This window comes from Salmo trutta, unplaced genomic scaffold (assembly GCF_901001165.1).
Source record: "Salmo trutta unplaced genomic scaffold, fSalTru1.1, whole genome shotgun sequence".
Lineage (NCBI taxonomy): Eukaryota > Metazoa > Chordata > Actinopteri > Salmoniformes > Salmonidae > Salmo > Salmo trutta.
This window is the reverse complement of record NW_021822806.1, coordinates 67320-92460: the sequence shown is the minus strand read 5'-3', so window position 1 is coordinate 92460 and position 25141 is coordinate 67320. Positions and strand designations below refer to the sequence as shown.

The 25141-nt window shown below is 40.0% G+C and overlaps 1 protein-coding gene across 1 annotated transcript in view; it reads right to left on the bottom strand.

The window, feature by feature from the left end:
- Positions 1–25141, bottom strand: part of LOC115184962 (collagen alpha-1(XI) chain) — a 56959-nt gene that overhangs the window by 16966 nt on the left and 14852 nt on the right. The window contains exons 18-45 of the mRNA XM_029745542.1: positions 23429–23473; positions 23266–23319; positions 16191–16235; positions 14969–15022; positions 14491–14535; positions 14281–14334; positions 13875–13919; positions 11245–11406; positions 10967–11020; positions 10299–10352; positions 8317–8361; positions 8160–8213; positions 6123–6167; positions 5864–5917; positions 5634–5687; positions 5384–5437; positions 5193–5300; positions 4939–5028; positions 4673–4726; positions 4406–4513; positions 3163–3270; positions 3027–3080; positions 2525–2578; positions 2093–2200; positions 1728–1781; positions 1022–1075; positions 812–865; positions 585–638 (exon numbers count right to left, since the gene is read on the bottom strand). Coding sequence (XP_029601402.1) covers positions 585–638; positions 812–865; positions 1022–1075; positions 1728–1781; positions 2093–2200; positions 2525–2578; positions 3027–3080; positions 3163–3270; positions 4406–4513; positions 4673–4726; positions 4939–5028; positions 5193–5300; positions 5384–5437; positions 5634–5687; positions 5864–5917; positions 6123–6167; positions 8160–8213; positions 8317–8361; positions 10299–10352; positions 10967–11020; positions 11245–11406; positions 13875–13919; positions 14281–14334; positions 14491–14535; positions 14969–15022; positions 16191–16235; positions 23266–23319; positions 23429–23473 — 1818 coding nt within the window. The remainder of the gene's footprint in view (positions 1–584; positions 639–811; positions 866–1021; positions 1076–1727; positions 1782–2092; positions 2201–2524; positions 2579–3026; positions 3081–3162; positions 3271–4405; positions 4514–4672; positions 4727–4938; positions 5029–5192; positions 5301–5383; positions 5438–5633; positions 5688–5863; positions 5918–6122; positions 6168–8159; positions 8214–8316; positions 8362–10298; positions 10353–10966; positions 11021–11244; positions 11407–13874; positions 13920–14280; positions 14335–14490; positions 14536–14968; positions 15023–16190; positions 16236–23265; positions 23320–23428; positions 23474–25141) is intronic.

Here is a 25141-nt window from a genome sequence, read left to right as displayed (position 1 = left end):
AGAGAGAGGAAAAGGAGAGAAAGAGAGGGGTGGGGAGTTGAAGTTGATCCAAAACGAACAAGATGAAAGGACCTGTGATTATGTTCCAGAATGCTGTGTTCTCTTGGACTCTGTGCTATTGACAACACTAATTACTATGCTGATTTATTTTATATGGGGAGATGACAATTAGGAGGATCATGTTTTTGACCCAATGAGAGAATGATGATGATGATGATGTTGATGATGTTGAAGAAGATGAGGAGTATAGACTTTGAGTGTGAGTTCATTTTTATTTTTACAGGGACAGTGCACATTAATCAACGTTTCAGTAAAAGTGCCGGATTTAGCCATCTGGCTCATTTTCAACCGCAGTCCCTGGGCAAGACATAGCATGCAGACAGAGAAATATAGCACAAAAAGCAACAAGACAAATTCCACACCTCACAAGCTACAGACAACAGACAACATGGAAAGCGGCAATACACAGCTAGGGATTATGTTCACAAATCTGACTGAACTTTAGCCATGTCTTCATGACGTTTGTGAAAGTGTGATAGGTGGTGCAGTTATGTGTGTCTGATGGCAGTGTATTCCAGACTTACGCTGCCTCCTGATACACCAACGGGTCCTGGGTCTCCCGATTCTCCATCCTCCCCCTGCGAGAGAGAGAGAGAGAGAGAGAGAAAGAAAGAATTAAAGAAAGAAAGAAAGAAAGAGAGAAAGAGAGAGAGATGACATCATAATACTCCTCCCTTAGCCCCTCTCTTCCACAGACACATAATATCCCAGTGAGCACATGTGTACAGAACACTGCTGTCTCTCTGCTTACCTTCTCTCCATTTACCCCTGGCTGTCCAACCCCACCAGGTCTGCCCAGAGCACCCTGTACAACACACAGAGGACAGGTGAGTGTGTGCATCTCTGTGTGTGTGTGTGTGTGTGTGTGTGTGTGTGTGTGTGTGTGTGTGTGTGTGTGTGTGTGTGTGTGTGTGTGTGTGTGTGTGTGTGTGTGTGTGTGTGTGTGTGTGTGTGTACTCACCTGTCCCCCACTAGGCCCTTGTGGCCCTCTGGGACCAAACTGACCTGGACGACCCTGATAGGAAAAGACAGTCATTATAGTAATCAATCAATAGATCATCAAGTCATTATAGTAATCAATCAATAGATCATCAAGTCATTATAGTAATCAATCAATAGATCATCAAGTCATTATAGTAATCAATCAATAGATCATCAAGTCATTATAGTAATCAATCAATAGATCGTCAAGTCATTATAGTAATCAATCAATAGATCGTCAAGTCATTATAGTAATCAATCAATAGATCATCAAGTCATTATAGTAATCAATCAATAGATCATCAAGTCATTATAGTAATCAATTAATAGATCATCAACTCATTATAGTAATCAATCAATAGATCATCAAGTCATTATAGTAATCAATTAATAGATCATCAACTCATTATAGTAATCAATCAATAGATCATCAAGTCATTATAGTAATCAATCAATAGATCATCAAGTCATTATAGTAATCAATCAATAGATCATCAAGTCATTATAGTAATCAATCAACAGATCATTAATAGACCAAGCTTCATTATGTGAATTAATGATGTCACAATTACCAATCAATCTCCATCCACCACCACCATCTAGTTCCAAACCATTCTATATAGTTTATGTATCTGTATCAGTAGGCTGACAGGAAACAGTGTCATAAAGACAGGATGTGACCTCACCATCAAGCCGATGTGTCCGCTCTCCCCCTTCTCCCCTGGAAGACCAGGCATCCCCTAGGAAACACACGACCTCACGTTTAGAATTGTTATAAACAGTTGATTGACAAACTAAAGTTGTAAGGATGGCAATTACTGGGGTCAATTACCATGACTACAGCAACACCCCCCCAAGACAATATCACATGAGAATATTGAGAATCTAAGAAGCCTGACACATGAGGCCACTCACCTGTGTGTGTGTGTGTGTGTGTGTGTGTGTGTGTGTGTGTGTGTGTGTGTGTGTGTGTGTGTGTGTGTGTGTGTGTGTGTGTGTGTGTGTGTGTGTGTGGTGTGTGGGGTGTGTGTGTGTGGTGTGTGTGTCTCACCTGTAGTCCGATGGGTCCTTTGGAGCCCTTGAAGCCCCGGAGACCCTCGTCACCCTTGGCCCCGTATATTCCCTGCTGGCCCCTGGGACCTGACTCCCCATCCAAACCCTGGGAGAGAGGAGGGGGAGAGGAGAGGAGAGGAGAGAAGGGGGGGTAGGAGGGATAGGGGGAGAGCGAGAGAGGGTGTAGGAAGGAGGGGATGGAGAGGAGGGAAGGAAGGAGAGAAAGGGGGTAGAATGGGAGGGAAAGGGGAGGAGGGAAGAGAGAGAAGGGGGGTAGGGAGGAGAGGAGAGGGATAGGAGGGGCAGGGGGAGAGAGAGAGAAGGTGTAGGGAGGAGAGGAGAGGGAGAGGAGAGGATTACTTTTAATCATCAAAATGAATCCTTTAGACTAGAGAAACATTTCAGGTATGTGGTTGTACAACAGACTCACAGGAACTCCTGACTGCCCCATCGGCCCCTGGCCACCGGTTGGTCCTGGGGGGCCCTATAGAGACACAGACAATATTAGTTAGTTACTGGGTAGATAACAGGCTTCATGAGACTAAATGGTTTAATATTTGGTATTAGTGTAGTATTAGTGTAGTATTGGTGCAGTATTGGTGTAGTATTGGTGCAGTATTGGTGCAGTATTAGTGTAGTCGTGTGGTAGTATTAGCGGAGTATTATGTAGTACCTGTGTAGTATTAGGGTATTATTAGGGTAATATTGGTTTAGTATTAGTGTGAGGGTAGTATTGGTGCAGTATTGGTGCAGTATTAGTGTAGTCTTGTGGTAGTATTAGTGTAGTATTATGTGGTACTTGTGTAGTATCAGGGTAGTATTAGGGTACTATTCATTTAGTATTAGTGTAGTATTAGGGTAGTATTGGTGTAGTACTGTATTAGTGTAATATTGGTGTAGATTTGGTGTAGTAATTATCTCAGTAGACTCACTGATTCTCCTTTGTCTCCTTTGCTACCCTTCTGCCCTGGTCCTCCAGTCTCTCCCTACACACACACACACAATAAATGCCTTCAGATACACACAACAACAACAACAAGAACACACACAGGGGCAGGGCCATGTTACCTTATCCCCATCCTCTCCTGGGGGTCCTGCAGGGCCTGCAGCTCCAGGTAGTCCTAGAGGTCCCTGGTCTCCATCCTGTCCTGATGGTCCGATGGGGCCCGCCCCTCCCTGGGACAACACAACACAACACACAGACAGACAGACAGTTACATTACCTACACACAACTCTGGAACTATAGGGTCTCAGAACACAGAACTCAGAGTATGGAACTCAGAACTCAGAATACGGAACTCAGAACTCAGAGTATGGAACTCAGAACTCAGAATACGGAACTCAGAACTCAGAATATGGAACTCAGAACTCAGAATACGGAACTCAGAACTCAGAATATGGAACACAGAACTCAGAATATGGAACTCAGAACTCAAAAATATGGAACTCAGAACTCAGAATACGGAACTCAGAACTCAGAATACGGAACTCAGAACTCAGAATATGGAACACAGAATATGGAACTCAGAATACGGAACTCAGAATACGGAACTCAGAATACGGAACTCAGAACTCAGAATACGGAACTCAAACTCAGAATATGGAACACAGAACTCAGAATATGGAACTCAGAATATGGAACACAGAACTCAGAATATGGAACACAGAATATGGAACTCAGAATACGGAACTCAGAATATGGAACTCAGAACTCAGAATACGGAACTCAGAACTCAGAATATGGAACACAGAACTCAGAATATGGAACTCAGAACTCAGAATATGGAACTCAGAACTCAGAATATGGAACTCAGAACTCAGAATACGGAACTCAGAACTCAGAATATGGAACACAGAATATGGAACTCAGAATACGGAACTCAGAATACGGAACTCAGAATACGGAACTCAGAACTCAGAATACGGAACTCAGAACTCAGAATATGGAACACAGAACTCAGAATATGGAACTCAGAATATGGAACACAGAACTCAGAATATGGAACACAGAATATGGAACTCAGAATACGGAACTCAGAATATGGAACTCAGAATATGGAACTCAGAATACGGAACTCAGAATATGGAACTCAGAACTCAGAATACGGAATACGGAACTCAGAACTCAGAATACGAAACTCAGAACTCAGAATATGGAACTCAGAACTCAGAATACGGAACTCAGAACTCAGAATACGGAATACGGAACTCAGAACTCAGAATACGGAACTCAGAACTCAGAATATGGAACTCAGAACTCAGAATACGGAACTAAGAACTCAGAATATGGAACACCTTTACAGTACCTACCGGTTCCCCCTTCTCTCCCATTGGTCCAGGTCCACCCACAGCCCCTGCCCTCCCAGGCTGACCAATGGCACCGGCTGACCCTGGAGGACCCCTCTCACCACCGGCCCCCTGCAGAGAGAGAGAGGGGGAGGGGGGTGGCGATATACATATGTGCATTATACATCTTCACACTGTCTGTCTGGGGTCTGTGTTGGCAGGGAAGATGGAGAGAGAGGAAGTGAGGAATAGAGAGAGGACAGAAGTAGAAGGAGAGGAGAGAGGACTCACTATAGCTCCTGCTGCTCCGACTGGTCCTTCACCTCCTTTCAGACCAGCAGGACCCTGGGGAGAACACACTGCTATCACACCATCACAGGATCTGTGTGTCAGTGTGTCAGTGTGTCAGTGTGTCTGTCTGTCTGTCAGTGTGTCAGTGTGTCAGTGTGTCAGTGTGTCAGTGTGTCAGTGTGTCTGTCTGTCTGTCTGTGTGTGTGTGTGTGTGTGTGTGTGTGTGTGTGTGTGTGTGTGTGTGTGTGTGTGTGTGTGTGTGTTACCATGCCCCCGGCGGCCCCTCTGCTGCCTCTGAAGCCCCTGAGTCCTGGAGGACCAGCTTTCCCAGAAGTCCCTCCTGTACCCGGGTCGCCCTGGAAACAACAACAACAGCTCTGATTGGTGGAATGCTCATGAGGTCAATTTAACTAACCAGTGAAGATGATTCTTGTAATGACTGGTAATGGTGATTATCAGGGTGAAAACAATGATGATGATTGTGATGATTATGATGATGATTACGATGATGAAGAATTACCTTAGCTCCCTCCTTCCCGGCAGCGCCAGGTAAGCCCTGCTCTCCCGGTACGCCAGGTGACCCGGGGTGACCTCTGTCTCCCAATGACCCGGTCTCACCTGATTTACCCTGCAGCAACCAATCAGGTTAGAGAGAACACAAACAGACCAATCAGGTTAGAGAGAACACACATAGCAACCAATCAGACTCACCTGTGGCCCCACAACACCTCCTGGACCTGGGGGTCCCGTCTTTCCTTGGAAACCCTGGAGAGAGAGAGAGAGAGAGAGAGAGAGAGAGAGAGAGAGAGAGAGAGAGAGAGAGAGAGAGAGCGAGAGCGAGAGAGATAAGGAGGAAAGAGGGGGAGGGAGAGAGAGAGAGCAAGAGAAAGAGAAGAGAGAGACATTAGTGGATGGATAGGTATATCTAGGTAACTTCTTGTGACCTCTAACCTCTACTCACCGGCTCCCCTCTCTGACCTGGGTGACCCGGAAGTCCATCTTTCCCCGCTGGACCCTACACACACAGGAAGGGACATCACAGTCACACAGTTCAACATCCTGTTACACTACAATGACAGCAGAACTGAGTGTCCTCAATAGTACTCTTTTGTGTGTGTGTGTGTGTGTGTGTGTGTGTGTGTGTGTGTGTGTGTGTGTGTGTGTGTGTGTGTGTGTGTGTGTGTCACTCACGTTGGGTCCCTTGGGTCCTGATTCCCCGTTCCGTCCTTGTGGCCCTTGAGGCCCCTAGACAACACATAAATTAATCAGTCAATCAATTAATTCATCAAACACTTATCCAATTAAGCAATTAGCCAGTTAGCCAATTAACAAATCAACCAAACACTTACACAACCAATCAACAAATGTACTAATTAACAAATCAGCCAATCAACTAAATAACCAATCAATCAATAAACCGATCAATGAACCATGATGTTCCTGTCCTTACCCTGTCTCCAGTTGGTCCATGAGGTCCATCATGTCCAGAGGAGCCCTGTGACAGACAGCATGGAAAACAGACAAGTCAAAAACAATTGTATTGGTCGCAAATCTGTCATTCTGCCCCTGAACAAGGCAGTTAACCCACCGTTCCTAGGCCGTCATTGAAAAGAAGAATTTGTTCTTAACTGACTTGCCTAGTTAAATAAAGGTTAAATAAAGTTCAAATATATATTTTTTAAATAGACATATTTAGTAAATATTCTTGTGGGTGTAGTGAAATGCTTATGTTCCCAGCTCCGACAGTGCAGTAATATCTAACAATTCACAACAAAACACGCAAACCTAAAAAGTAAAAGAATGGAATCAAGAAATCTAGAAATATTAGGACGAGCAATGTCAGAGTCCAGAATATAAATATATATGTACAGTGCCTGTACATATTCAGATCCCGTTACTTTTTCCACATTTTGTTACGTTACTGCCTTATTCTAAAATGGATTTCAAATAAAAATCCTCAACAATCTACACACAATCCCCCATAATATAAAGCGACAACAGGTTTTGAGAAATGTTTGAAAATGTATACAAATAAAATACAAAAATCTACATAAGTATTCAGACCCTTTGCGATGAGACTCGAAATTGAGCTCAGGTGCATCCTGTTTCCATTGATCATCATTGAGATGTCTTTTCAACTTGACTGGAGTCCACCTGTGGTAAATTCAATTGATTGGACATGATTTGGAAAGGCACACAACTGTCTATATAAGGTCCCACAGTTGACAGTGCATGTCAGAGCAAAAACCAAGCCATGAGGTCGAAGGAATTGTCCGTAGAGCTCCAAGACAGGATTGTGTCGAGGCTCAGATCTGGGGAAGGATACCAAAACATTTCTGCAGCATTGAAGGTCTCAAAGACCAGTGGCTTCCATCATTTTAAAATGGAAGTTTGGAATCACCAAGATTCTTCCTAGAGCTGTCCGCCCAGCCAAACTGAGCAATCAGGGAAGAAGCACCTTGTTCAGGGAGGTGATCAAGAACCCGATCGTCACCAGACGAAAGCCACTCCTCAGTAAAGGGCACATGACATCCTGCTTGGAGTTTGCCAAAAGGCACCTAAAGACTCTCAGATAAATCAGAAACAAGATTCTCTGGTCTGATGAAACCAAGATTGAAATCTTTGGCCTGAATGCCAAGCATGACGTCTGGAAGAAACCTGGCACCATCACACTACAGTGAAACATGGTGGTGGCAGCATCATACTGTGGGAATGTTTTTTAGTGCCAGGGACTGGGAGACTAGTCAGGATCGAGGGAAAGATGAACGGAGCAAAGTACAGAGAGATCCTTTTTTAAATGTTATTTTCTAAAATTTCTAAAAACCTGTTTTTGATTTGTCATTATGGGGTATTGCGATGTCATTATGGGGTATTGTGATGTCATTATGGGGTATTGTGTTTAGATTGATGAGAGAGGGGAAAAAACATTTAATTCATTTTAGAATAAGGCTGTAAGAAAATGTGGAAAAAGTTAAGAGGTCTGAATACTTTCCAAATGCACTGTATTCAATTATAGAATACTATACATTATACTATTATCTTATAGAATACTATACTGTATATTATACTATTATCTTATATAATACTATATATACTATTAACTTATAGAATAATATATATTATATATTATCTTATAGAATACCATACTATACATTATATGATTAAGTTATAGAATACTATACCTTATACTGTACTATAAACTATATACTATTAACTTATATAATACTATACTATATACTATAATATTAATCAGTGTGCGTGAGACTGAGGTTATGCTCCAAATGGCATCCTATTCTCTATGTAGTGCACTAATCAAATATAGTGCACTATAAAGGGAATAGGGTACCCTTACCAAAGGCACCCTATTCTCTGTGTAGTGCTCTACTTTTTAGGGTGCCATTTGGGATGCATCCTGTGTTCTGGCTATTACTGCTGGATAGAGAGTTTATGATGACCTCATAATGATTAGAATGGATTGAACTCTGACCTTTCCCCCTGTCTTCCCTGTTGGTCCCTTGGCACCCCGGCCCCCACGCACCCCCTGCAGGAAAAACAACAGTATTACACACACAGATAAACACACATAAGCAGACACACACACACACGCACGCACACACATATGTACACACACAGACAGTACTCACATTAGGACCCCTCTGTCCTGCACTGCCTGCTTCCCCCCCAGGGCCCTGTGGAAGAGAAAACAGGACAGACCGTTACCATGGGTACACCATACAGCCCATTACCCACTCATGTATTAACAACATGTATGTATTAACAACATGTAAATATTTTCAATATACTGTACTTGACAATAAACTGTACCTGACAAAATACTGCACTTGACAATATACTGTACTTGACAAAATACTGTACTCAACAATATACTGTACTTGACAATATACTGTACTTCACAATATACTGTAGTTGACAAAATACTGTACTTGACAAAATACTGTACTTGACAATATACTGTACTTGACCATATACCATACCTGATAATATACTGTACCTGACAATATACTGTACTTGACAATATACTGTACTTGACAATATACTGTACTTGACAATATATTGTACTTGGCAAAATACTGTACTTGACAATATACTGTACTTGACAATATACCGTACCTGACAATATACATTATTTGACAATATACTGTAAATGACAATATACTGTACCTGACAATATACTGTATACTGTACCTGACAATATACTGTACTTGACAATATACTGTATACTGTACCTGACAATATACTGTACTTGACAACATACTGTACTTGACAATATACTGTATACTGTACCTGACATTACTGTACTTGACAATACACTGCACTTGACAATATACTCTACTTGGCAATATACTATACTTGACAATACCCCCCTTTAAAAGATTTAGATGCACTATTGTAAAGTTTTTGTTCCACTGGATATCATAAGGTGAATGCACCAATTTGTAAGTCGCTCTGGATAAGAGCATCTGCTAAATGACTTAAATGTAAATGTAAATGTAAATGACAATATACTGTACTTGACAATATACTGTACCTGACAATGTACTGTAAATGACAATATACTGTACCTGACAATATACTGTTTACTGTACTTGACAATATAATGTACCTGACAATATACTGTACTTGGCAATATACTGTATATTGTACCTGACAATGTACTGTAAATGACAATATACTGTACTTGACAATATACTGTACCTGACAATATAATGTATACTGTATCTGACAATACTGTACTTGACAATATACTGTACTTGACAATATAATGTCTACTGTACCTGACAATACTGTACTTGACAATATACTGTACTTGACAATATACTGTATACTGTACTTGACAATATTCTGTACTTGACAATATACTGTACTTGACAATATACTGTACTTGACAATATTCTGTACTTGACAATATACTGTACTTGACAATATTCTGTACTTGACAATATACTTTGTTTGTGTTTTCTAAAGCACCGACTTGATGAAAGTAGAAACACAATATAAATATTGATAAATATTTTCCATGTCCGGCAGGGCCCGTATGGCATAGAATTACATATAGGATCTCTATGTTATGAATATCTATATATGGGTGCGTTGGTAAATTCAATCTCGCTATCTACTCCTATTTCAGAGCACTCTCATCCGAGTGTGCCAGAGCGCAGAATAACTGATGATTTTATGAACACTCAACACCCGTTGAATATGGCCGGTGTCGGTAAATGTTGTCAAAAAAGTATAATTACATTGTTGCCAGCAGCACAGTTACATTCACCAACGCTCTGGATAACATGATAACAGCCTAACCAGCTCTGCTGTCGAGTAAAATGGTCAGAGTGAGGTGTTCTCTCATTTGTGTCTGAAAGTAGAAAGTAAGCTAGCCAACGTTGGCCAGCTAGCTAAGGTTGTGAGGTCAGAATGCTCGGATCAACCCTACTCTCCGGACAGATCTGCCAGTGTGCCCTATGAACGCTCCTAGAGCGAAACACTCTGAATTTATGAACGGACAATCTGACAACGCTCTGAATGTAGGAACGTCCAGAGCGCACTCTGACACTCCAGATTGAATGTATGAACTCCCCCTATGGTAAAGCCTCCCTCTACTACTCACCCTCTTCCCCTTCTCTCCCAACACTCCAATAGATCCAGGAAAACCATCCGTGCCCTGTTGACACACACAGAAACATTACTGCTACGTTCAAACAATGTGTTAGCCTTATCTGTGTTAATGCTACGCTCAAACAATGTGTTAGCCTTATCTGTGTTACTGCTACGTTCAAACAATGTGTTAGCTTTATCTGTGTTAATGCTACGCTCAAACAATGTGTTAGCCTTATCTGTGTTACTGCTACGTTCAAACAATGTGTTAGCCTTCTCTGTGTTACTGCTACGTTCAAACAATGTGTTAGCTTTATCTGTGTTACTGCTACGTTCAAACAATGTGTTAGCCTTCTCTGTGTTACTGCTACGTTCAAACAATGTGTTAGCCTTCTCTGTGTTACTGCTACGTTCAAACAATGTGTTAGCCTTCTCTGTGTTACTGCTACGTTCAAACAATGTGTTAGCCTTCTCTGTGTTACTGCTACGTTCAAACAATGTGTTAGCCTTATCTGTGTTACTGCTACGTTCAAACAATGTGTTAGCCTTCTCTGTGTTACTGCTACGTTCAAACAATGTGTTAGCCTTATCTGTGTTACTGCTACGTTCAAACAATGTTTTAGCCTTCTCTGTGTTAACTAATATGTTTATTTGTTTACTTGCTATATTTACTCCTCTCACCTTAGGCCCTTTTTGTCCCGGATACCCCGGCAACCCTGGAACTCCCAGTTTACCCTGAGAGAGAGAGAGAGAGAGAGAGAGAGAGGAGGAGAATAGAAGCAGAGAAGATTGAGTCTTCTGGAAATGTTGACTTCATATAACTTTTTGATACAAGGTAATGCCTAGGCTTTAGCTCAGTGGGCTAGCGCAGACAACAGTGGTTCAAAACGGTATTCAAACACGCTCCCCCAACCCCCTTCCTCCCACACACACACACACCCCATCTGTGTACCACCTACCTTTTCTCCAGCGATGCCCACGGCTCCAGCCTCCCCCAGGGGTCCAGCCTGTCCTTTAGGTCCTTCAGGACCATCCTCTCCCCTCGACCCTGGGACCCCGTTATCACCCCCGTCACCTTTCAGCCCCATCTCTCCCTTAGAGCCGGGGAACCCATCCTCACCCTACAACCCAGAACAGATCAGAAACACAGAGATAACTCAGGGTAGTGCTGTGTAAAACACAGAGATAACTCAGGGTAGAGCTGGGTAAAACACAGAGATAATGCAGGGTAGTGCTGTGTAAAGCCAAGGTTAACTCAGGGTAGAGCTGTGTAAAACACAGAGATAATGCAGGGTAGTGCTGTGTAAAACCAAGGTTAACTCAGGGTAGAGCTGTGTAAAACAGAGATAATGCAGGCTAGTGCTGTGTAAAACCAAGGTTAACTCAGGGTAGTGCTGTGTAAAACACAGAGATAACTCAGGGGTAGAGCTGTGTAAAACAGAGATAATGCAGGCTAGTGCTGTGTAAAACCAAGGTTAACTCGGGGTAGAGCTGGGTAAAACACAGAGATAACTCAGGGGTAGAGCTGTGTAAAACACAGAGATAACTCAGGGGTAGAGATTGTGTAAAACACAGAGATAACTCAGGGGTAGAGATTGTGTAAAACACAGAGATAACTCAGGGGTAGAGATTGTGTAAAACACAGAGATAACTCAGGGGAAGAGTTGTGAGCATGTGCTGAACAATTGACAAGTGTCTTCACTGACATTTTCAACCTCTCCCTGTCTGAGTCTGTAATACCAACATGTTTCAAGCAGACCACCATAGTTCCTGTGCCCAAGAACACTAAGGTAACCTACCTAAATGACTACCGACCAGTAGCACTCACGTCTGTAGCCATGAAGTGCTTTGAAAGGCAAGTCATGCCTCACATCAACACCATAATCCCAGAAACCCTAGACCCACTCCAATTTGCATACAACCCCAACAGATCCACAGATGATGCACTCTCTATTGCACTCCACACTGCCCTTTCCCACCTGGACAAAAGGAACACCTATGTGAGAATGCTATTCATTGACTACAGCTCAACGTTCAATACCATAGTGCCCACTAAGCTAAGGACCCTGGGACTAAACACCTCCCTCTGCAACTGGATCCTGGACTCCCTGAAGGGCCGCCCCCAGGTGGTAAGGGTAGGTAACAACACATCCGCCACACTGATCCTCAATACAGGGGCCCCTAAGGGGTGCATGCTCAGTCCCCTCTTGTACCCCCTGTTCACTCATGACTGCACGACCAGGCACGACTCCAACACCATCATTAAGTTTGCTGATGACACAACAGTGGTAGGCCTGATCACCGACAAAGACGAGACAGCCTATAGGGAGGAGGTCAGAGACCTGACCGTGTGGTGCCAGGACAACAACCTATCCCTCAACATGATCAAGACAAAGGAGATGATTGTGGACTACAGGAAAAGGAGGACCGAGCACACCCCCATTCTCATCGACGGGGCTGTAGTGGAGCAGGTTGAGAGCTTCAAGTTCCTTGGCGTCCACATCACAAACAAACTAACATGGTCAAAGCACACCAAGACAGTCGTGAAGAGGGCACAACAAAACCTATTCCCCCTCAGGAGACTGAAAACATTTGGCATGGGTCCTGAGATCCTCAAAAGGTTCTACAGCTGCACCATCGAGAGCATCCTGACGGGTTGCATCACTGCCTGGAATGGCAACTGCTCGGCCTCCGACCGCAAGGCACTACAGAGGGTAGTGCGTGAGGCCCAGTACATTACTGGGGCCAAGCTTCCTGCCATCCAGGACCTCTATACCAGGCGGTGTCAGAGGAAGGCCCTAAAAATTGTCAAAGACCCCAGCCACCCTAGTCATAGACTGTTCTCTCTGTTACCGCACGACAAGCGGTACCGGAGTGCCAAGTCTAGGTCCAAGAGGCTTCTAATCAGATTCTACACCCCCAAGCCATAAGACTCCTGAACAACTAATCAAATGGCTACCCAGACTATTTGCATTGCCCCCCCCCCCCCACGCTGCTGCTACTCTCTGTTATTATCTATGCATAGCTACTTTAATAACTCTACCTACATGTACATATTACCTCGACACCGGTGTCCCCGCACATTGACTCTGTACCGGTACCCCTGTTTATAGCTCCACTATTGTTATTTACTGCTGCTCTTTAATTATTTGTTCTTACCTCATACTTTTTTAGTGATTTTCTTAAAACTGCATTGTTGGTTAAGGGCTTGTAAGTAAGCATTTCACTGTAAGATCTACACCTGTTGTATTCTGCACATGTGACAAATAAAGTTTGATTTGATTTGTAAAAGATAGAGATAACTCAGAGTAGAGCTGTGAAAACACAGAGATAACTCAGGGTAGAGCTGTGAAAACACAGAGATAACTCAGGGTAGAGCTGTGTAAAACACAGAGATATCTCAGGGTAGAGCTGTGTAAAACACAGAGATAACTCAGGGTAGAGCTGTGAAAAACACAGAGATATCTCAGGGTAGAGCTGTGTAAAACACAGAGATATCTCAGGGTAGAGCTGTGTAAAACACAGAGATATCTCAGGGTAGAGCTGTGTAAAACACAGAGATATCTCAGGGTAGAGCTGTGCCTCTCACCTTCTCCCCTTTGCTTCCCTTCATTCCTCTAATTCCGTCCGCTCCCTGTGGCACAGAGACAGAGAACACACACTTACAATGGAACCCAGAGACAGAGAACACACACTTACAATGGAACCCAGAGACAGAGAACACACATTTACAATGGAACCCAGAGACAGAGAACACACATTTACAATGGAACCCAGAGACAGAGAACACACATACAATGGAACCCAGAGACAGAGAACACACACATACAATGGAACCCAGACACTGAGAATCAGAACAAACAGAATGGAACACATAGATTTAGAATGTACCTTCACTCAGAATCAGAACAAACAGAATGGAACACATAGATTTAGAATGTACTTTCACTCAGAATCAGAACAAACAGAATGGAACACATAGATTTAGAATGTACCTTCACTCCTCTTGATCCTGGATATCCTATAGGCCCCTGGACTCCTGGTGGGCCCTATACACACACACAGAGACACGTCAGTAACATCACACACACACACACACACACACACACACACACACACACACACACACACACACACACACACACACACACACACACACACACACACACACACACACACACACACACACACACAGGTAGACTTACTGGTAGTCCCTTCTCTCCTGGAGTCCCCTCTCTCCCTGGGTGACCCTGTAGACATGAGGACAAGATAATATGGATGAGAGCGAATATGTGTGTGTATGTGTATGTGAGTGTGCAAGTGTGTTAGCATGTGTGTGTGTGTTAGCGTGTGTGTGTGTGTGTTAGCGTGTGTGTGTGTGTGTGTGTGCTAGCGTGTGTGTGGGTTAGTGTGTGTGTTAGTGTGTGTGTGTGTGTTTTTGTGTGTGTGTTAGCGTGTGTGTGTGTGTGTGCTAGCGTGTGCGTGTGTGTTAGTGTGTGTGTGTGTGTGTTAGTGTGTGTGTGTGTTAGTGTGTGTGTGTGTGTGTGTGTGCCAGCGTGTGTGTGTGTGTGTGTGTGTGTGTGTTACATTTACATTTACATTTAAGTCATTTAGCAGACGCTCTTATCCAGAGCGACTTACAAATTGAGTTAGTGTCTTAGTGTGTGTGTATGCAGTACTCACGGTAGGTCCATCATTCCCAGGTAGTCCCTGCAACCCTTTCTTCCCTTGGGGCCCCTGAGAGAAAAAGCATGGGTCATTTTAATTACAACCTACACCTTTATTTTGACATATCTCATCATATCATATGGAATATGTCATATAAAGTATATGTGTATATGTGTTGGCATGTTTTAATCACAACCTACCCCTTAACTTTGACATGTTTAATATGGTAGGAGAGTCCTACCTTAACTTTGACATGTTTAATATGGTAGGACAGTCCTACCTTAACTTTGACATGTTTAATATGGTAGGACAGTCCTACCTTAACTTTGACATGTTTAATATGGTAGGACAGTCCTACCTTAACTTTGACATGTTTAATATGGTAGGACAGTCCTACCTTAACTTTGACATGTTTAATATGGTAGGACAGTCCTACCTTAACTTTGACATGTTTAATATGGTAGGACAGTCCTACCTTAACTTTGACATGTTTAATATGGTAGGATAGTCCTACCTTAACTTTGACATGTTTAATATGGTAGGACAGTCCTACCTTAACTTTGACATGTTTAATATGGTAGCACAGTCCTACCTTAACTTTGACATGTTTAATATGGTAGGATAGTCCTACCTTGACTTTGACATGTTTAATATGGTTGGACAGTCCTACCTTAACTTTGACATGTTTAATATGGTAGGATAGTCCTACCTTAACTTTGACATGTTTAATATGGTAGGACAGTCCTACCTTAACTTTGACATGTTTAATATGGTAGGATAGTCCTACCTTAACTTTGACATGTTTAATATGGTAGGATAGTCCTACCTTAACTTTGACATGTTTAATATGGTAGGACAGTCCTACCTTAACTTTGACATGTTTAATATGGTAGGACAGTCCTACCTTAACTTTGACATGTTTAATATGGTAGGACAGTCCTACCTTAACTTTGACATGTTTAATATGGTAGGACAGTCCTACCTTAACTTTGACATGTTTAATATGGTAGGAGAGTCCTACCTTAACTTTGACATGTTTAATATGGTAGCACAGTCCTACCTTAACTTTGACATGTTTAATATGGTAGGACAGTCCTACCTTAACTTTGACATGTTTAATATGCAGTATATGTTGACAACATGCTTGGGACAGTCCTACCTTAATTTTGACATGTTTAATATAGTAGAACAGTCCTACCTTAACTTTCACATGTTTAATATGGTATGACAGTCCTACCTTAACTCCTGGCAAGCCTACCAGGCCCTGAGGACCAGGAAAACCCTGTTAGAGACAGACAGAGAGGGGGAGTTAAGAGTGTGTCGGCGTGGGTGTTACTGAAGTGCAGGTCAGATGCTGTTTCTTCACCCCGCCTGCTAATTACCCATTCGCCACAGCCTGACTACATGTGATAAAGCGAACCTGACCCTAACCTGCTAATATAGAAAATGCACTGTACAGTCAGAGATAGCGTCAAAAAATGTTGACAGACCTTTTTAGACAGGCTTATTTTTCTGCTTATCATTTACAACATTTTGGCTATTTGTTAGTCAACTTGGGTCTATACTTAGATACATGCAGCTTCTCTTCTGTCATTACTTGTTGTCCTAGACCAGTGGTTCCCAAACTTTGTATAGTCCTGCACCCCTTCAAACATTCAACCTCCAGCTGTACCCCCTCTAAAACTTTTTATAGTCCTGCACCCCTTCAAACATTCAACCTCCAGCTGTACCCCCTCTAAAACTTTATATAGTCCTGCACCCCTTCAAACATTCAACCTCCAGCTGTGTACCCCCTCTAGCACCAGGGTCAGTGCACTCTCAAATGTTGTTTTTTGCCATCATTGTAAGACTGCCACACACACACTATACGATACATTTATTAAACATAAGAATGAGTGTGAGTTTTTGTCACAACCTGGCTTGTGGGAAGTGACAAAGAGCTCTTATAGGACCAGGGCACAAATAAAAATATACAATAATAAAAATAATAATAATAATCAATAATTTTTCTCTTTCTTTAACATCTTACAGAAAAAACCTTATTTGTTCATCAAAAATTGTGAATAACTCACCACAGGTTAACGAGAAGGGTGTGCCTGCCCTAAAAGACTAATAAACCCTTGCTCACCATAATGTAATTAATCAATAGAATGAATGTTTCAATCTAGTTGACATCGGTAAAGTTTGTTATCTCTTTCCTATTTCATCTCTCCTTCTCTCGCGCAGCGAAGACATTTAGGGACCGGGGAGAAAATGTGATAACTTTAAACAAAACGGGAAAGATTTTCTGCGCAAAATTTCCAAATGAAATCAGTTTAACGGGTTTTAAGAAAATGAAAAGCTGTTAAAAAGACCCAACATGTTTTTGATAAGATTGTAGTTTGGGTTGGATGCATATTTTATGTGGTTGAAAAACGATCCGTTTTTATGAGGCTGATAAAGACAGCACTGCCACCTTTACAGACGGTCGCTCATTCACTCTCTCAAGATGCCGAAATAAATAAATAATATTTCTCCACTCCTGTTTCCAACTCAAAATGTACACTTGGCGTTTCATTTTACTGCAAGAAATGCTTAATTCCGTAGGAGTTCATATTGTATTAGGCTATGTGAGAGGTTATAAACCTACAGATAATATGATATTACACTATGTGAGAGGTTATAGACTATGTGAGAGGTTATAAACCTACAGATAATATGATATTAGACTATGTGAGAGGTTATAAACCAACAGATAATATGATATTAGACTATGTGAGAGGTTATAAACCTACAGATAATATGATATTAGACTATGTGAGAGGTTATATACTATGTGAGAGGTTATAAACCTACAGTTAATATGATTTTAGACTATGTGAGAGGTTATATACTATGTGAGAGGTTATTCACCTACAGATAATATGATATTAGACTATGTGAGAGGTTATAGACTATCTGAGAGGTTATAGACTATGTGAGAGGTTATAGACCTACAGTTAATATGATATTAGACTATGTGAGAGGTTATAAACCTACAGATAATATGATATTAGACTATGTGAGAGGTTATAAACCTACAGATAATATGATATTAGACTATGTGAGAGGTTATAAACCTACAGTTAATATGATATTAGACTATGTGAGAGGTTATAGACTATGTGAGAGGTTATAAACCTACAGTTAATATTATATTATACTATGTGAGAGGTTATAGACCTACAGATAATATGATATTAGACTATGTGAGAGGTTATAAACCTACAGATAATATGATATTAGACTATGTGAGAGGTTATAAACCTACAGATAATATGATATTAGACTGTGTGAGAGGTTATAAACCTACAGTTAATACGATATTAGACTATGTGAGAGGTTATAAACCTACAGTTAATATGATATTAGACTATGTGAGAGGTTATAAACCTACAGTTAATATGATATTAGACTATGTGAGAGGTTATAAACCTACAGTTAATATGATATTAGACTATGTGAGAGGTTATAAACCTACAGTTAATATGATATTAGACTATGTGAGAGGTTATAGACTATGTGAGAGGTTATAAACCTACAGATAATATGATGTTAGACTATGTGAGAGGTTATAGACTATGTGAGAGGTTATAAACCTACAGATAACATGATATTAGACTATGTGAGAGGTTATAGACTATGTGAGAGGTTATAAACCTACAGATAATATTAGACTATGTGAGAGGTTATAAACCTACAGATAATATGATATTAGACTATGTGAGAGGTTATAGACTATGTGAGAGGTTATAGACTATGTGAGAGGTTATAGACCTACAGATAATATGATATTAGACTATGTGAGAAGTTATAAACCTACAGATAATATGATATTAGACTATGTGAGAGGTTATATACTATGTGAGAGGTTATAAACCTACAGTTAATATGATATTAGACTATGTGAGAGGTTATAAACCTACAGTTAATATGATATTAGACTATGTGAGAGGTTATAGACTATGTGAGAGGTTATAAACCTACAGATAATATGATATTAGACTATGTGAGAGGTTATAGACTATGTGAGAGGTTATAAACCTACAGATAATATGATATTAGACTATGTGAGAGGTTATAGACTATGTGAGAGGTTATAAACCTACAGATAATATGATATTAGACTATGTGAGAGGTTATAAACCTACAGATAATATGATATTAGACTATGTGAGAGGTTATAGACTATGTGAGAGGTTATAGACTATGTGAGAGGTTATAGACCTAAAGATAATATGATATTAGACTATGTGAGAAGTTATAAACCTACAGATAATATGATATTAGACTATGTGAGAGGTTATATACTATGTGAGAGGTTATAAACCTACAGTTAATATGATATTAGACTATGTGAGAGGTTATATACTATGTGAGAGGTTATAAACCTACAGATAATATGATTTTAGACTATGTGAGAGGTTATAGACTATGTGAGAGGTTATAGACCTACAGGTAATATGATATTAGACTATGTGAGAGGTTATAGACCTACAGATAATATGATATTAGACTATGTGAGAGGTTATAAACCTACAGTTAATATGATATTAGACTATGTGAGAGGTTATAAACCTACAGATATTATGATATTAGACTATGTGAGAGGTTATAAACCTACAGTTAATACGATATTAGACTATGTGAGAGGTTATAAACCTACAGTTAATATGATATTAGACTATGTGAGAGGTTATAGACTATGTGAGAGGTTATAAACCTACAGTTAATATTATATTATACTATGTGAGAGGTTATAGACCTACAGATAATATGATATTAGACTATGTGAGAGGTTATAGACTATGTGAGAGGTTATAAACCTACAGTTAATATTATATTAGACTATGTGAGAGGTTATAGACCTACAGTTAATATGATATTGGACTATGTGAGAGGTTATAGACTATGTGAGAGGTTATAAACCTACAGATAATATGATATTAGACTATGTGAGAGGTTATAAACCTACAGTTAATATGATATTAGACTATGTGAGAGGTTATAGACTATGTGAGAGGTTATAAACCTACAGATAATATGATATTAGACTATGTGAGAGGTTATAAACCTACAGTTAATATATTAGACTATGTGAGAGGTTATAGACTATGTGAGAGGTTATAAACCTACAGATAATATGATATTAGACTATGTGAGAGGTTATAAACCTACAGTTAATATGATATTAGACTATGTGAGAGGTTATAAACCTACAGTTAATATGATATTAGACTATGCGAGAGGTTATAAACCTACAGTTAATATGATATTAGACTATGTGAGAGGTTATAAACCTACAGTTAATATGATATTAGACTATGTGAGAGGTTATAGACTATGTGAGAGGTTATAAACCTACAGTTCATATTATATTAGACTATGTGAGAGGTTATAGACCTACAGATAATATGATATTAGACTATGTGAGAGGTTATAGACTATGTGAGAGGTTATAAACCTACAGTTCATATTATATTAGACTATGTGAGAGGTTATAAACCTAAAGTTAATATTATATTAGACTATGTGAGAGGTTATAAACCTACAGTTAATATGATATTAGACTATGTGAGAGGTTATAGACCTACAGATATTATGATATTAGACTATGTGAGAGGTTATAGACTATGTGAGAGGTTATAAACCTACAGTTAATATGATATTAGACTATGTGAGAGGTTATATACTATGTGAGAGGTTATAAACCTACAGATAATATGATATTAGACTATGTGAGAGGTTATAGACTATGTGAGAGGTTATAGACCTACAGGTAATATGATATTAGACTATGTGAGAGGTTATAGACCTACAGATAATATGATATTAGACTATGTGAGAGGTTATAAACCTACAGTTAATATGATATTAGACTATGTGAGAGGTTATAAACCTACAGATAATATGATATTAGACTATGTGAGAGGTTATAAACCTACAGTTAATACGATATTAGACTATGTGAGAGGTTATAAACCTACAGTTAATATGATATTAGACTATGTGAGAGGTTATAGACTATGTGAGAGGTTATAAACCTACAGTTAATATTATATTATACTATGTGAGAGGTTATAGACCTACAGATAATATGATATTAGACTATGTGAGAGGTTATAGACTATGTGAGAGGTTATAAACCTACAGTTAATATTATATTAGACTATGTCAGAGGTTATAGACCTACAGTTAATATGATATTGGACTATGTGAGAGGTTTTAGACTATGTGAGAGGTTATAAACCTACAGATAATATGATATTAGACTATGTGAGAGGTTATAAACCTACAGTTAATATGATATTAGACTATGTGAGAGGTTATAGACTATGTGAGAGGTTATAAACCTACAGATAATATGATATTAGACTATGTGAGAGGTTATAAACCTACAGTTAATATATTACACTATGTGAGAGGTTATAGACTATGTGAGAGGTTATAAACCTACAGATAATATGATATTAGACTATGTGAGAGGTTATAAACCTACAGTTAATATGATATTAGACTATGTGAGAGGTTATAAACCTACAGTTAATATGATATTAGACTATGCGAGAGGTTATAAACCTACAGTTAATATGATATTAGACTATGTGAGAGGTTATAAACCTACAGTTAATATGATATTAGACTATGTGAGAGGTTATAGACTATGTGAGAGGTTATAAACCTACAGTTCATATTATATTAGACTATGTGAGAGGTTATAGACCTACAGATAATATGATATTAGACTATGTGAGAGGTTATAGACTATGTGAGAGGTTATAAACCTACAGTTAATATTATATTAGACTATGTCAGAGGTTATAGACCTACAGTTAATATGATATTGGACTATGTGAGAGGTTTTAGACTATGTGAGAGGTTATAAACCTACAGATAATATGATATTAGACTATGTGAGAGGTTATAAACCTACAGTTAATATGATATTAGACTATGTGAGAGGTTATAGACTATGTGAGAGGTTATAAACCTACAGATAATATGATATTAGACTATGTGAGAGGTTATAAACCTACAGTTAATATATTACACTATGTGAGAGGTTATAGACTATGTGAGAGGTTATAAACCTACAGATAATATGATATTAGACTATGTGAGAGGTTATAAACCTACAGTTAATATGATATTAGACTATGTGAGAGGTTATAAACCTACAGTTAATATGATATTAGACTATGCGAGAGGTTATAAACCTACAGTTAATATGATATTAGACTATGTGAGAGGTTATAAACCTACAGTTAATATGATATTAGACTATGTGAGAGGTTATAGACTATGTGAGAGGTTATAAACCTACAGTTCATATTATATTAGACTATGTGAGAGGTTATAGACCTACAGATAATATGATATTAGACTATGTGAGAGGTTATAGACTATGTGAGAGGTTATAAACCTACAGTTCATATTATATTAGACTATGTGAGAGGTTATAAACCTAAAGTTAATATTATATTAGACTATGTGAGAGGTTATAAACCTACAGTTAATATGATATTAGACTATGTGAGAGGTTATAGACCTACAGATAATATGATATTAGACTATGTGAGAGGTTATAGACTATGTGAGAGGTTATAAACCTACAGTTAATATTATATTAGACTATGTGAGAGGTTATAGACTATGTGAGAGGTTATAAACCTACAGTTAATATTATATTAGACTATGTGAGAGGTTATAAACCTACAGTTAATATATTAGACTATGTGAGAGGTTATAGACCTACAGTTAATATGATATTGGACTATGTGAGAGGTTATAGACTATGTGAGAGGTTATAAACCTACAGTCGGTGTCCAGATACTATTCCATTTAACGCATCTGAACAGTACAGCTCCCTTGACGTGCCATCATCCTCTTTTAACCACTTCACCAAATCTTCCCCAAACATTACACTACTGTTCTGGTCCTCTGTTATATTTCTTTTCAACTATCCACGTCACAGCTTTTCTCTTGTTGAATTCAACTCCGTCGTGGTCCTTTCTGTCTCAGTGGTGTGTATCTGGGGCGTTACAGATGGGCCCTATAGCTGAGTCTGAGACTCCGCACTAACAGATAGAAATAATGACAGAAAAACCCTCACTGGAGCCTATAGATATGACTTGTTTTCTCTTTATTCAACCTGCCCACCACCCACCCGCTCTTCATACACACAATGTTCCATGAAGCTAAACCCGCCCGCCTCACGGACATAACCGCGGGGGACATAACCGCGGTGGACTGTCGGTTATGAGTCTACCCGCACATCACTAGTGTGTGTGTACCTGCAACCCAGGGTTTCCTTGCTGCCCGGATGCTCCCATCTCCCCCGGAGGTCCCTGTAGACAGAGGAAATGACATCATAGACACCACTCTTCCAGTTGATGTAAACACAGGGTTCTAGAGTGAACAGTTAGGGTTCTAGAACGTCTCAGTCATCATACTCACCAAGTTTCCCTTAGAACCTTGGATTCCATCCACTCCTCGGATACCCTGAAGAGGGGGAGACAGGCCAGAGAGGGGGGAAGAGGGGAGATTGGGGAGGGGGGAAAGAGAAGAGGAGCAAAAGGAGAGAGGGGAAAGGGGAAACAGGGGAAAGAAGAGAGAGGGAGAGAGACAACTGTCAATCAACCAAATAAGTTTGAAGAAGAGATACTAACCTGAGTCTAGATTGTCATTAGTGCTGTCTGTCCAGTAAACATCCAGATATCAGACCAAGCTGTGAGGCTGTAGCTAACTGAGGGAGCTGGCAGGGCTTCCTTCCACCAGGAAACAACAGCTTTATAGATGCAGTAAACATCCAGGTATCAGACCAAGCTGTGAGGCTGTAGCTAATTGAGGGAGCTGGCAGGGCTTCCTTCCACCAGGAAACAACAGCTTTATAGATGCAGTAAACATCCAGGTATCAGACCAAGCTGTGAGGCTGTAGCTAACTGAGGGAGCTGGCAGGGCTTCCTTCCACCAGGAAACAACAGCTTTATAGATGCAGTAAACATCCAGGTATCAGACCAAGCTGTGAGGCTGTAACTAACTGAGGGAGCTGGCAGGGCTTCCTTCCACCAGGAAACAACAGCTTTATAGATGCAGTAAACATCCAGATATCAGACCAAGCTGTGAGGCCTTCAGGCATTGAAGTTGTTCTGCCAGGTGTGTGTGTGTGTGTGTGTGTGTGTGTGTGTGTGTGTGTGTGTGTGTGTGTGTGTGTGTGTGTGTGTGTGTGTGTGTGTGTGTGTGTGTGTGTGTGTGTGTGTGTGTGTGTGGTTAGAACAGGTGTAACCAACATGTAACACCCGCAGGTCACAGACAACATGTTGAAAGGTGTTATATTGGCAGACAGACAGAAGCATACCTAATGTCTTCTAATCTGATAAGATGTTAACATATTTCATGTGATGTTAATGTAATGTTAACATATGTATCATTACCATAATAGTTTGTTAGCAGCAAGTGGAGACAGGTTGGAGTTGAGGTCAGGGTTCATGTTTTAATGAGTATTGGAGCTACAGCTACAAAGCCTTTAGGTCTACAGTATAGTAAGGATGAAGTCTTTAGGTCTACCGTATAGTAAGGATGAAGTCTGTAGGTCTACAGTATAGTAAGGATGAAGTCTTTAGGTCTACAGTATAGTAAGGATGAAGTCTTTAGGTCTACAGTATAGTAAGGATGAAATCTTTAGGTCTACAGTATAGTAAGGATGAAGTCTGTAGGTCTACAGTATAGTAAGGATGAAATCTTTAGGTCTACAGTGTAGTAAGGATGAAGTCTTTAGGTCTACAGTATAGTAAGGATGAAATCTTTAGGTCTACAGTATAGTAAGGATGAAGTCTGTAGGTCTACAGTATAGTAAGGATGAGGTCTTCAGGTCTACAGTATAGTACGGATGAAATCTTTAGGTCTACAATATAGTAAGGATGAGGTCTTTAGGTCTACAGTATAGTAAGGATGAGGTCTTCAGGTCTACAGTATAGTAAGGATGAAGTCTGTAGGTCTACAGTATAGTACGGATGAAATCTTTAGGTCTACATTATAGTAAGGATGAGGTCTTTAGGTCTACATTATAGTAAGGATGAGGTCTTTAGGTCTACAGTATAGTAAGGATGAGGTCTTCAGGTATACAGTATAGTAAGGATGAAGTCTTTAGGTCTACAGTATAGTAAGGAT